This window comes from Blennius ocellaris, assembly GCF_963422515.1.
Source record: "Blennius ocellaris genome assembly, chromosome: 20".
Taxonomy (NCBI): Eukaryota; Metazoa; Chordata; class Actinopteri; order Blenniiformes; family Blenniidae; genus Blennius; species Blennius ocellaris.
In genome coordinates, this window is record NC_137669.1 from 16198749 (window position 1) to 16213986 (window position 15238).

General features: G+C 43.1%; 1 protein-coding gene across 1 annotated transcript in view; it reads right to left on the reverse strand.

Annotated features, from left to right (window-relative positions):
- The window catches only part of kcnq4 (potassium voltage-gated channel subfamily Q member 4), a 39761-nt gene extending 25230 nt beyond the window's left edge, over positions 1-14531 (reverse strand). The window contains exon 1 of the mRNA XM_080515474.1: positions 13669-14531. Within this exon, the coding sequence (XP_080371600.1) occupies positions 13669-13970 (302 nt within the window). The 5' untranslated portion in view covers positions 13971-14531. The remainder of the gene's footprint in view (positions 1-13668) is intronic.
- Positions 14532-15238: the final 707 nt, after the last annotated feature.

The window sequence follows — 15238 nt, forward strand, 5'->3', positions numbered from 1 at the left end:
TAGCGACAGATGTCAGACTTCATATCTGGAAGGATAATTAAATATTTTAAAATTGAGCAAACAAAAACACGAAATCTATCAAAGTGCTGGCTCCGACATTGGCACACCTCCAGGACCTTAATGTTGTCATTTGGTTACCGTGGCAGCAACACACCGCCTCCCAACACTACAGTTAAAGCGTCAGCGTGAAGCGGCCAAGTGATGAGAAACCAGTCCGTCTGTTTGCCCGAAGCGTTCCCCGCTGCTGTCGAGGTGAAGCTCCGGTGCCCAGGTCACGTCACGCGGAAGGGCCTGCGCTCTGTTACTCTTCAAGGCCAGTGTGAGTAAAGCAACGACTTGCTGTCAAGCTCAATGTTTCTTTGTCTGTCTCTGCGTGTCACTGTCTTTATGTGTATTATTGAGACAGAGTCCAGAACCACCTGGAACAAACTCGCACGACCAGTCAGTAAGCCTACCTTCCTTCCTCACACACATGCCACGATTTTTACAGTGACTTTGCTTTTTATTTTTTTTATTTTATTGTTTGTTCCCCCCCCGTAACCATTTCCTGACATGTGCTTCCAGGAACCAGCCTCTTGGCCAAAACTGAAAATGTGGCATTGAGCTGAGTTTTATAGTGTCGGTGAAACGCCACAGCCGACGTAAGAGGTCCTTTCTGAGGGGGATAAAGGGAAGTGCTCCTCGTGAACTCTTCCTTCTGCTTACAGTAAATGCATCTTCACTGTGTAGAAAGTGCTGACCCTTGTTTGCCGAGCGCCTCCGGCACAGGAAGCATGTTTTCAAATGCCTAAAACCGGCCCTCTGTTTTTCTATACTTTGGGTAATAAATAGCTCATTCACGAACAGTGTGATGTTATTTTTTCCCCCCTCTGACACACATCTCCCCAAAGGCGAACAAAAACATGCAGCAGGACAGAGAGCGCCCGTGAAGTTTACACTTCATGAGGTCCCTTCTTCATGCTACTGGACTGGAGACGCAAACATAAGTCAGAGACTGCAAACTCAAATATTTACTTTCAAGATTTCTTTATCAATGAGCTAATTTTGAGACGCTTAAAACCTCGCACAAAAAGCACGTAAATTTGCGTTTGGATTATTTATTTGAACGGGTCGTTTATCATTCAAAAGTCTTTGCTATTCACATTTTGCTCTTGCGGAATGAGCAGCACGGCGATGTGGGTTGTTCCCATGAAAAATGTGCCTAATCTTCTCTGTGTGATCCTCCCAAGCTTTCCACCACTTAAAAGGTGAAATAAGGGGAAATAAACAGGCTGCGTTGCCTTCATAGCCCTGTTAGGGCAAATAAACAAAGTGACACAAATTCTCTTACAGTTTTTTTTAAATTTCAATATTAAAATTGGCCCATTCTCCTCTCCTCGTTTCTGTGCGTTCTCCCGCTCTTGTAGAATCCGTGAAGCAATCAGGGACTACAGTGGACCACTTTCAGGCCTCTTAGCCACACCTGCTCCCCTCTTTAACTCATTACAAACAATTAGGTGATCGGCCAGAGATGGTGGGGCCGGCTGAACGCGGGGAGATAACGCTCCTCTGAATAATTCATCCCTGCACTGAGTCCAATCTCTGGCAGTCTCCGGCTCTCTCACCGCCCAGACAGCACAGACCTTATTCCTGCCGCTTTTCTCACATCGCTCTCATTTTTGTGTCTCTATAAACCACAGGTGGTTGAAAAAGAGACAAAGTCCACTTTACGCCAGAACATGAATAAGGAGTTGTGGTTTTGTTGTTGTATTTTCACTTTATAAACTGAACAGGCATTGTTTCTGTCATTATTTAAGTTGAGGGATTTTTTTAAAATAATTGATTATTTCAAGGATTCAAGGATTCAAGGATTCTTTATTGTCATATCAAAAGAAGAAATGATACGAAATTTGGACTCATTATTTGGGTATAATAAAGCAAATTGAGAAACATCTGAGATGCCAATCTGATTTTGTTTCTTTGGTTATAACAGTATATTATTTGATTAAAATAATTTTTAAATAGAAAAGACGTACATTTGTAATATACAAAAATTATACGGCCTCTTTCAATAAAGTATTATTCAAATACCTCAAGGTCAAATGTTCTCTTTTCTGGGTATCAAAATAAGGCAACTGAAATGTACATGCACCTGTTTTTAGACTCCAATTCAATTAACCGTTCATATTAAGAGTGGTGTATGTTGGTTTTTCCCATGTGCCAGGTCAACTTTTGTTGTTATAATGTACATAACGTAATAATGTACATATATCAATTATGCTGCAATAGTAACACTATGTGAATAAAGGAAAAACAAGATTTGCTGTTCCATATTCAAATTGTACACGATGTATGAAATGTCATCAAGTCACATATTGTCATACCTCACAGCCTGGATTATCTCACAAGTTAGATTATCTGAGTGCACCAAACCTACAGCCGGTACCCTCGCCACTGCCCTCGCTGGTGTCTGCTCCCAGACGTCGCTTGGAAATTCCAGGACACCACGAGGTCTGGCAGCCGCCACAAAGGATGAGTGATTGAATGAGAAAGAGAGAGAGAGAGAGAGAAAGAGAGAGAGAGAGAAAAAGAGGCAGAGAAAAGGGGGGAGAGAATAGATATAGTACAGTAATATATGTCCAGATGGGTGTGTGGTGAAGGGAAACTATCAATGACTACAAGGAGTTAGTATCAGCCAGACAGGGAGATAGATAATGAGAAAAGGTAGTACACAAGAGACAGAGCGAGGGAGCTGAATAATGAATTTGACAGATGAGAGACAGAGAGACAAGGAGAACCAGAACGGAAAAGAGAGGGGAATCGTCTGTGAGGTCTCATCACACACTTGCTGACATTGCTTTAATCTCGGGGCCAAGAGAAGACCAGAGAGTCCACACTTATCCATGTAGGCACACGTGCACACGCACACGCATGCACACACACACAAGCTGTTTTTTTCCCAACAAAGAAGGTGAGAAAAAAAAAACACCAAAAAAAACATGAAGTCAGACAGGCTCCTGCATGACATCACGCCGTCGCAGCAGCGGGGACGGGTTGATGTGGCAGGTTTATGTTTGTGTTTGTGTTTCACACATTCCTTCACTTTCCAAAATAAAGCCTGTCGTGACATTGACTGAAACCTCCTCATCACCTATAACCGTTCATCACATTCGATCGCAATCGTAAAAAAGAGGAAATAATTCAGTGAAAGTGTTTCCAAAGCACAGAGAAGCAGCAGTTACATGTAAAGTTATGACCGTGGCGGGAGCAGAAAACAGTTTTGGACACTTTGTTATGGAGACACCTGTTGGCATGGAGTCACTTTTGTTTTGAACGACGGCGAAAGACAAAGAAGAAAATCTTCGTAAATGGCAAGTAAGACACAATATTGCGACTAAACTAAAAAGCTAGAACAGCTGAGAAGTAGATTAATCCAATAAGCACAAAAAAAACAGAGTAAAGCAACAACAGAAGAAATGATACTCTGCAACCTCTGGAAGCCTTCGGCAAACAAAACATTTTAGAGCTAAATGGAGTCTAATGCAGACGGAAAAAAAAAAAAAGAAATCACAAAAGTGACAAGCCGTCTGTGTAATTATGGCTTCTGTGTAAATATTTGATTATTGTTAATGCTTTGCTCGCAGTGCCACCGGGCAGGTATTTATACATACATACACTATACAGATATACAGCAGCACAGACAATCTCCATAAAGATACGCAGGAATTATTGCACTTATATCCTGGAAATGTTCAAAAGCCAACCAAATGCTTTTCCGACAGCGTGCGCGTGCATCCGCATGAGAAACCAACACCTGGAGACCCACATGTATGTGCAGCAGGTTTTCTGCAGGCGAGGCAGGCCTTATAAATACTGTCCCCCATTGTGATTTTGTTTGAGCTGCGTCTCCATGGCGCTGCTTCCTCACATGTTTATAGTAGCTGCCATGATAAATTAAAATGATCTTAACAACACTTAAGCCGAGCCGTGTATCGGGGAGCAGCCAGGCAGGGACAAAGAAGAAGAGGGACACCGAGACCTGGGCTTTCCCGGGATGGAGAGACGAGAGACAGAGACACGGGGAGACAGATAAGTGAGGAATGAAAGGGGAGGGTTCACCCCAAACAGCTACTGTATTAAGAGCCAACGGCGGCATCTCTGCCCAGGCATACACGTCATACCTGCACAGTCATGCAGGCTCCTCATCCTGGGAACGAGAGTTTATCGACAGCGCCGACGAGCACGACGGAGTAAAGTTGCAAGACATTGTCTTTGTATACAGACGTTGCTCAAGGCTGAATCTGAATAAATCAATAATCAGTCGAGGTCTGAGCACGTATACATAATGAATGCATTGAAAGATTTTACAAGTATATCCTTTGTGTAACACTACACAGCCTTTCATACACTAAAAATCTACCAGAAATGACTTTAATGTATGCATGGGTTTTCTGGTTTTCTGCCACAAACCAAAAATTGTCCAAAAGCGTTAAGGTGTGACCGTCTTTCTCCCTAACGTCGCACTGTAATTTAGTGTGATCGACGATCATTTCGGAATTTTGCATCACGTAGTGTGTAGCGATTGTTTTTGCAAAGTGTGTTGTCTGGGGAATTTGACAAACAACCAAAACCATGTATTTCCTTGTGATTTTTTCCCCACAAATTTTCCAGAAAATCAAAAATATTAAGAAAGAAAACACACAGAAAGCCCTTTTGCCATTTCTTTTTGGCAATGCATCTTGCAGCATTAGAAAGCCTGATATTCCCTTGTTAAATGGCGCCACATTTGTAATGAACAAGCCTTTGTGTCATCCATTGATGCCACGCTGTGACACTGCCTCCCTCAAAACATATTGCTCTCCCTGCACAGCCATCGGCGTTCGTCACATCTTTTCCATGGACACAACCTGGACCCACTGATGAACGTCCTGCTGAGGATCAGGCGCACGTGTGGCCATTAGAGCCTCGAAACAAGAGGAAATAAGGAAAACACTTTTGGCACAGACTAGATTCCTCACGAGATCCAAACATATTCAGCTTGGCTGCTCGTCCAACAAACGCATGTTCTCTATGAATGTGGAACCGTTTAGAAAGGAGCTAATGGGCTTTCAGATCGTCAAGAAGCGTCGTTCACAACAAAGAAATGACGAAAACCCAGATTTCCTTACTTTTTGTGCCTCGATTACATGTTAATCTGCCGTTCCCTCCCCGAGGAGAGAGTTCACATGCAGGTGTCTCGTATAGACACATTTGATTTGCTTCCTGACTCAGCGGTCTTTTCTCTGACTGAATTACAATCAATGGCTTTGACTTTGGTTTGGAAAAATTTCATTGAAAATCACTTTGCTCCGAAGCAATGGATTTATTTAAATTGCACATCAAAACTTTCTTCACGTGGCCGCTAAATTGCACACCTTTAAACACGTCTCCACTCACGCTTAAACGATTGTGCCACATTTGAACCAGTAAATAATACAAGGAGTCCACCCTGCATGTTGGATACACCAGCATTTAAATTTCTTACCAGCATTTGGCTTAAGAGTTAGAGTTGCTGATGATCGGCTGTGTGCTGTGCAGCCACCCATTAGGGTCGGACCTTAAGTGTGCTGTCGAGAGATAATGGCTAAAGTTATTGATTTGCTTTCTACTTGCCTTATGGTTTTCACAGCTGCTGGCGACACACAGACCCTGCTTTCTAAGCACTCTTCAGTCCTCGGACTCGCCAAACACCTTCATGAACCCACTCACCAAAACCCTGCGATGCTTGTTGTCGCCACTTTAAAAATCCTCAGAACTTTTCAGACCACATTCACATGCAGAACTGCCAGGTGCCGGGGTTTGTTACGATACAGGAGCTGCCAGTGCGTCCAAGCCGACGACAGCCCCCCCCGCCTCTGTATACAAACAAGGCTTCACAGGGGAGTTTTTAGTGGCACAGCAACTGAGCAAAGTCACAAAGTCGCTTTCACATTACTTGTGACACATTTCCAGTTAAAACAGGGGGGCAGGGGCATCAATTGAAGGCTTGCTGGGATTTGACGGCTCTGTGTTAAATCAGTACTAAAGCAGTGACTTTAACAACCTCCAAGGAAAAGGTGATGGAGGGAATTTGACTTGCTGTTTAAATGTTGACGGCTGAAACACACGCCACGACCAAATGATTCCAATGAAATCTTGTCTTGTAATGTACTTGCATAATCTGATGATTATGCAATGATATGATTATGATTATCTGATGATCTGACTTTTCACTTTAGACATGCAGACGATGTTTATTGCAAGCTCTGTTCATTATTTTGAGACCATGGACCATTTTGTGGCAACTTCTCACATGCAGCTTTTTTTTTTTATTACACTCCAACAGACATTGTACAGTATTGGTCAAAGAGGGAAAATACAGCCAAGACATGGAGTGGTTATGACATTTCTCTTTGACGTTCCCGGTCAAAAGTCACAGAATTCCTTACCCACATTGCTTTGGTGACATTTACTTTACACGAAGTGTTTACTACAGATTATGGGGTGACAACAGTCCAACTTTTGTGCGAAATATTAAAACTAAAGAATTTCTGTGGGTGAAGGTATTCATTGTGCGTGCGTGCGTGGGATGGTGCGTGGGTGCCTACACTTAATTTCTATTTCAGCACATTTACATGTTCTGCACTGTCAAGTAAATAAACAACAGTAGTTTGCTTCTTTTGACCGTAATGGGTGTGTGTGTGTGTGTGTGTGTGTGCAGGGCTGAATATTAGGGAGGGGAAACCTGATTCCTGATCGGCCATCCCAGGACAGACAGTCTCCTCCCAGGAGAGACACATTTTGCCCCGAAAGGAGAAATTAATACAGCAACTAACCTCGACTCTCCGCTCGACCCAACTCACTCCATCTCATCCTCACGCAAACACACAAATCCTACGTCCCGGTTCAAGCCCTTTCTTCCCTTGAAGGACGACATTGCAATGAACACCGTCTTCCTCAGTCCCTCCAGTACAGCAGTGTGTTCATTTCTTCAAAACAAACTGTGTTTTGAGAACACTGTTGTTGATGTATCGACAGGAACTGTGTGGTGTTAATGTGGCCAGCCATGTATTTTGTCCTACTTGTTTTGTTTTAAACACACTACCATTAGTAAACCTCTACTGTGTTGCCACGTCCTTGAGAAAGACATTATATCTCTGCCAGCTGGCATTAGGGGGCAAACAGGATTTTTTTTTTTTTTTTTTTTACAAAAGCAATCAATAGAGTATCAAATTATTTAGATCATTCATTCTAAGCAACTAAAATCAAGCTGCTCGCTCCTCCTTCCTCTGCTGCGTTTCTTCACGGTCGGTCACACTGTTAGTGGGTAGCAAGTCACTCTGTGGAAAAATAAAGCCACAGGGAAGCCAAGGAGGTTAAAACAGTTGGAGCAGAATGTAGCAGGTCATTGAAAGTGGCATGCGGACTTCAGACAGAATGTGGTGCAGACAGGTCAGGTGTAAAAATGGGATGGAGATGACCTGGAGATCTTTGGATGATGAAACCATCAGCAAAGCACAGCACAGAGTGGATGATGCTTTCGGTTCATTAGAATAAAGTGTATAAATACCAATCTTTCTTTTACCCGTTTTATTATTATGATCCTTATATACCTACATGTTTTGTTTTTTTTATTATATTTTATTTGAACTGAACCACAACAAAGTTTTGATCAGATTTCTAGGAAACTAAAAAATAGGACCTATGATGTGATGCCGTTTATTAGTTTCCATTCAAACTTTATCACTGTTGGTTGTTGTTTTTTTTCTCGCAAAAAGCCTACATCTTTCTCCTGATATAATCATTAATAATTATATTATAATATATTTTCAATACAAGTCAGGCAAAATCATTTGATCTTCAGATCTGCAACATTTGTAGACGAGCAGCAGGATGTTTAAAAGGTATTGCAACGCATTAATATTTGAGTGGTGTGTTTTTCCATTGAGATGTCTACTGAGAGTAGTCCATGCCATTTTATCAACACCCTTTGGTTGGGGCGAAATTACAGTGAATGTTTTTATTCCGTATACAGAGCGGGTACAGCTGACCTGTCTTCCTCTGATCAGCAGCTGTGTGAACTGCCGACACACATACACATATTTTGGCGCACTCAAAACATCATTATAATCATGCAAGACTTTACTTAGATCAAGCGTGTGACCGCTGGTTCACACACAAATGGCAACAGGTGACATGCAAGGTGAAACGAGAGCTTTCATCATCAACCTTTTGGCATCTGTGTCACATACTGGCTCTGATGTTAACATGAAAACCATTGGCACATGATATGGATCTATAGGAATTCATCATCCAGCATTTGATGCATTATTATTATTATTGTCAAAATTTCTTCTGAAATTAGATTTTCCCTTGGCAGCACGTGAGAATATTAATCTCAGGATGGATACGTCACATGGGACACATTGCATTAAAAATGAATCGAACTGGGATTCCTATGTAGAAATGTAAGACTTCCCAGTCAGGCAGAAGCACAACGAGGTTTCTTATCAATACAATTTTTTTTTTTTGTGAAAGACCACAAGCACCAAATAAAATCATATAAATCAAATAAAATTTAAATCTCTTCAAATAAAATTATATATTTTACATATACTAAATTCTGCACACATGGAGCCTTTTTGGAGAAATTAAGTGACCAGTCAATCAACACTGAGAGGAGGACGAAGAAAACAATGGAGAGGCAGGTTGGGGAAGTCAATTAGACAGGGCGGTACAGCTAATGTGAGATGATGTTCCTGTACAGGAGGAAAAGGGGGGGAAAAAATAAAAACAAAAGGAAGGGAGAGGGGGTGAGGAAGGCATTTGGTCCATAAAGTAATTTTAATGGAGCAGAATTTACACAACCTGCTGAGGTGAACAGATAAAGATATATATATATATAAAGAAAGAAACTGCACCAGTGAATTCATGACAAGCATCCAAACTGCAGTTGGTTCAAAATGCTGCACAAAGTGCAGAGTAGCTTTCTCTACGCAACATTTTATAGTGGCACTTCTTTTACCCCACCTTTCTTTCTCTTACTTAGTCATCAACAAAACAAATTTGTGTGCTGAATAAAAAAAGCCAACAATGACCTGACATTGCTCAAATTATTAATAAAAAAATGTCTACGGTCAAATGCATAAGATATTTTGGGGAGGTGGGGGGGTGGGGGGTGCCAGCGGGTGGCGATCTGAACAGATTTTGTGTTGCATGGTTGAAAAACTGGAAAAAGCAGAGCAAACAGTTTCGATGACCCGGGTGAGAAAAGCAGATTAGCCGCGTTCAGGAGGGGGGGGGGGGCAAGAATGGAGGGAACACATTCAATCAACAAGCAGTCTGAGCTAAATGACTTTAATAATGTCAGAAAGGCAGTTCACCTTTAATGAAAAGCTTGCAACATGCAATCTGTGTCCTGCACAGAAAAGATGTGCGATGAATTAACAATAACCATTAACCCCTCCTGGCAAATCGCCAGCGGAGAGAGGCTTTGGACGGCGTTCGGCTGCGAGTCCCGTCGTCGGTATCGCCGCTAACGTCTCTAAACGATGTGGCTTTAGGCTGAAACATTCATAAACAGATACCATCACTAGTGCATAAAAGGTTCAAGTGAAGGGAATCCCACACACCATGGAGACCTAAAGGTCCGTCGGGCAAAGATCAATACCTGCTTCCTTTAGAAAAAAAATTAAAAAAAGATTAATTTAAACCTACCAGATAATAAGCGTTAAAGTGCTTCTCTTATCAAAATATGCAATTTACTAGAAAGACACTGTTAAGTGCAACATCCAAGGAAATGTGTCATTGGCACACATTTAAAGTGGAAAATAACACATTTTCAGTGACGTCATCCCACTCTTATTGAAGACTGCACGTCTTAAAGTTCTAGCAAATGCTTATAGAGAATGCCGATTAATTAACTTGTATTTCAATAATTAAAAGTGATGAGTTTTAATGATGATGGGAGCAAATAAAATGTCTTATAGCACAGGAAACTCAGTGAAGAGTGGAAGCTGCGGTGGATGGATGGGTCAGGGAAACTGTGGCAATTTAGAGCTGAACTAATGTTACAATCACTAAACCTCTTCGGTCATCTTTATGTCAGCTCCATAAACATAATAAGTAGGCCATTTTGAAATTTCCCTCTGCCATAATTTATGTATTTTCTATTCCATCATATCCTCACATGAAGAGTAAACTAGCGTTTTTACATCAGCAAAGCCACAGAAAATAAATTGACATTTCTTAAGCAAAATCCACTAAACATTCAGGTTACTTGACGTTTTATAAAACATTTATATGTCCAAATATTCCTCTTCCCCCAATACTCCTCATAGAGATCCCGCTGCACAAGCTGAAGCCTGAAGGATCGTGGTATAATTCTGCTCTACATCTCTGCACATGGGAGGAGACATCAATAATACATGACCGGTATATTTTTGCCGTCCTTTGAACCAATCAATCACTGAGCCTGACCAATGGCCTGTCGACATTCCTTTGCACGCTCTTACTGCACAACCCGACTGGCGTTTCGTGCTGCGTCAAGTATGAGCATGAGAAAGAGTACGAAGCGAAATGTGGCGTCGTCTTAGATGTCGTTGGTCGACGACGGCTATTATGAAGTGATCGCCGGCAGCCTAATTTTACATCAGAGCGCCGCGGCCCGAGAGGACCTCGTGCGGGGATGAATTGATATGACCATAACAGATGGTCTCATGCGAAGTTCTATATCTGGTGCCGTCTGTGGTGGAAACGGCGAGGAGGCCAAAGGTGAGGGGAAACACTGAAACTGATCCTTTCGAATGTTGCTGGTCATTTGCCAAACTCATAGGGCAAGTTTACACACATTCACACTCCACTTGAGTAAATACACTTGGACATGACGGGGCAAATAGCGGCGCTCAAGTTAATGCCTGTTTAAAAAACAACAACAAAAAACACACCCACACAAACTGTGTGCAAATCAAATGTATCATTTAAATTCGGACATTTACAGATGTTTTAAGTTTGTTTGCTCGTCTCTGGTACCATGGTTTTATTGGTGAAAACCAGCAATATTTGGAACCTTGAACAAGAAGACCAACCCACCTGGTGACGCCGCCGGGCCGAACAAAACAGAGAGTCTGGATTCAAAGAGGTCTTGTGCTTTTACTGTTGAGTGAGTGACTGCGTAAAAGGTGTAGTTACTAGGAAAGCAGCTCTTAACATTACACGGGTCCACGCACCACTTGACCCGGAGTCCCTGCGAGCGCGAGAACCTTCAGAAGCTGCCGTGTTGTCCAAGCAACGGACGAGCTTTATGAGCAAAAGAATCCTTTGAGGCTGGAAGGATTTTTACTGAACTTTCCGGGAACTCTACTGTCTTCTTTTAACAAGTCTCTCTTTTGTAGCCATTCCTTTTTTTTTGAGGGAGTGAGGAGAGAGGAGAGAAAACAGAAACGGAAAAAAAAACAAAAAAAACATAGAGCCATCCGTCAATTAGCATACAGCTGGTACACTTGCAAGAGGACAGTGGGTGAAGAACATTAAACCCCAAGATACAGTCAAGATGCAGATGTTCGTCGTTTCAAACCCAGGATGTTAACGTCATCAAGGAGCTGTAACTTGGCGTGAAATACAGGGTCACTTCGTGCAGTTGTGACAGAAGCAAGGAGGACGGCGGAGTGTGGTGTCGCTTGAGTGGACGTCCACGGAGAGGCATTACTGAGCCGTTCAGCTTGTTTTTACACACAAGACTCCAGCATGCACCTGCAAGCTGAAGCCATGCATCTGTTCCACGTCCCCCCGGTTGCAATGAAGTTCTAATTAAAGGATCAAGGAAAAGTCAGCACAGCGCTGTACGGCTCAATTTAATTACAATGGATCAAGGCTTAAGTGAGCCTCGCTGTACAATAAGTTTTCCTCACACTTGGAAGTTTTCAGCTTTGGTGAGCAAAACTCGTGCAATTAATCAAAACGGATGCAATTGCCTTGAAGTGAACACAATTCCACAGAAATGATGCACTTTGCGTTGACATATTTTTAAGACACATGCAGTGCAAAGATTTATTCTTTTTTTTTTATTGTCGGGTATCTGTTAAGACGGCTGCAGTGAAACAGGCCGTCACAGGAGCTGCTCCCTTCCTAAATCAGTCCAGCTACATCTATGAGGCCATGGCATCTGAAACATGAGCTGGGCACCTCCAAGTGCACGTCCTGCCTCCCTGACAGAGAAATAACAACAATGGCAGAGTTGCTATATACCCCAACACCAAGTAATGTCAGGGAGAATGTCATCTGCAGCTACCCTGTAAAGGCCAACGCTCTTTAATGAGAAACACACCAGGTGGAAGAGATACATGGACCACCGACATGTGACATGAGGACCCCAGTGTGCCTGCAAGACATGTTCGCTGTCTCCAGGGAACACGAAAAAGGAAGAAGCAACTAAAGTGGTAGGAGTTAAAGACAGAGGCAGCGTTTGTCTGTCTGCCACCCCCCCCCTCCACTAATGTATTCATGGTATATGATGAGAATACATACGAGATCCCTGCAGTCAGTGGGATTCCCCTCTGCTACAAACACTAATGGCATTGGCAGGCAGACAGCTGTACTTGTCTAAACAACGACACGGAAAGCTCGACCCCGGTCCAAGGAGCTCCCGCTCACAGCGCTCTGTCCACTATGTGCCAGACGCAGACGCAGCTGGAAGGCAGCTGCTGGTTCACAACTGCCTCACTTACAAAAGAGACTGAAATATACTGACACACTTAGTCAAGGGTAAATATGCACTGAGTGAACTCTGACTTTTAAAAAGACACTCGGAGGTACAATTCATAGCTCCGCTCTACTTCCTATACTGAAGAGGCTACGTTCAAACCTAGAAGAGACAGGAAATAAACAGTTTGGATTCGTGTCTTCAATTAAATAAGTGACTTTTGCGTCAGATAGCTGTTAGTGTGTCAGAGGGGAACAGTAACTACAACCAGTGACTGCTCCAGTGTACATGTTGTATACATAACAGAGTACACAGTACATGGTATTTTAAAGCCACCACTGAATAATTACCACTGTGGGCATTAAGCTTTAATAGGGATTTACATTTTTGTGAATATGGTGGCAGCATTTTGCATTCTTACTTCACCTGTCTCAAAAATAGGACAAAAAGCAAATCTGTCAATGCGTTTTTTATCACTTTCACAACTTATTAAGTCCATCCTTTACACCTATACTCGTCAAACTCATTCCTCAAACTCACAAAACACATGAAAGTAAATAGTTTGAAGTAACTGCCAGTGACAATTTGCAGATATCAAAATGTTTACATAAGATCTTTGGTTTAAAAAAAAAAAATTTGCCCCTCCATGGATGTGGACAAATTAAATTGAACATCCGAAGTCCTCTTGATGATGTAATGAGACAGAGACCGGGGAAAATTGAAAAGCAGGCCCCATGTTGAGATGATGTATAGCATATGAGCGAGCTAATTGCCTTCTAAGCAACTCTGCTCGGGTTAATTGGAAAATCCATCAAATAGTTGTTGGCACACAGTGATCAAAAGGCGAGATTGGAAAGTTCAGTAGCAGTTGTGACTTTGATTGTCTGACTTTATGAGACTTGTATTTTAAAAGAAAAGACAAAATAAAAATGATTTGAAAAAACAAAAACAAAAACAATGCTAAAACTTACATGAACGCGTGGTAAATGAATGCCCATCCTCTCGGTCTCTCCAGCACGTTGTACAGGCAGTTCTGCAGCTTTCGGAAGCGCTTGCTGGAGGCGGACGCGTTGGCCCGGGGTCCGGGGGGTCCGGGCAGCGGGGTGCCCAGCAGCCCCGTGCGGTGACACGGGTGTCCGCGCTCGGGGGTGGACGGCTCGCTCCTCTCCGTGTGGACGGCGGTCAGAGCCACGAACTCGACCCGCCGCTCGTCGCCCGGAGCCGGGGGCACGAGCATTCTGATGCCGCCGTTGTTTGACGGACTCCCCAACATCCTCGCGACTATGATTGGACACTTTCTTTCTTTTTCTTCTTCTTCTTTTCTTTTTTCACTGGACCACTGGCACGAGCGCGGCGCAAAGTTTGGACCTCATGCTGCGGGTGGAAAGTGGACTAAAAGTGTAGTCAACCTCTAAAACTCCGACTGAATATCATCACTGCGTCGTTTTTGGTTTTTTTTTTTCTTTTTTTGTTTAAAATGTTAAAAGTTATCTGAAGATCAAGTCACGGACGACGAGATGCGCCGCAGTTGCAGAAGTGCGTCGGTCTGGATCGTGACCTTCGGCGATCATTGTTTAGAGAGCAGGTGGAAGAAGTTGGTTAATCAGCCGATATTTACTCGTGAACTATAACTGCGAGAAAAGTGAGAAGCAAAGCTGCTGCTGGTGATCCCTCTGCAGAGAAGAGGCGCACAAACTGGCTGCGATCGCCGTGAAATCATCTGGCGTGTAAGAAGTCATTGCGATGGATCAGCTGGAAGAAAAAAAAAATCGACTTCAGATCAGCCGCAACTCTTTCAAGAAGTCAGTCAGAGCTCAATTCCCGCAGTTTTTAATTGGCCACCTCGCCTGGACCGACGCTCACATCAGCTGGCTCTCTCTCCCCCCCCTCCTCGTGAGTCACTGTGGTCCAGCGCTCCTCCGCTCGTGCAGGCGGGGCTGGAGCGCGCACAAAGTCATGCAACATCAGTGTGATGTCAACAACCGCATGCGAGTAACTCCGAAAAGTCGGAAGGAAGGAGAGAGAATACCCCCCCTCCCCGCTCCTCAAAAATAATAATTAATAAATAAATAAACGTCTGGTTTGTAAACGCTTTTCAAAGAGGAGAAATCCTGACGCGCAAAAAAGAGAAGCGAGGAGTTGGCGCACGGGATGGGCACGAGGCGCACGCAGCGACGGAGAGAGAGAGAGAGAGAGAGAGAAACAGAGAGAGAGAGAGAAAGAGGTTTACTTGTTTACGAATCTTTCCAGGAAGAAGTGAGTGATGCCTGACAGAAGTCTGCTGAATCGTGCACGTGAACGTGGCGCGAGGGAAAGAAAGATTGTCAGGCTCAGCAGAACAGCCCTCATCACCCGAGCTGTGCAAAATATGCGTTTTCATGGTCAAGAGTTTAGAGTGACAAACTCACTCCCCCACCTTTAAGATGAAAAAGCAACTTCTGTTACCTCAGCTTATTTTTTTTATGTATTCTCGCCCCAAAATCAGTTCCACTTAAAAGCTGCGCCTGCATAGAATATACATTTCATCATTATACAAATAAA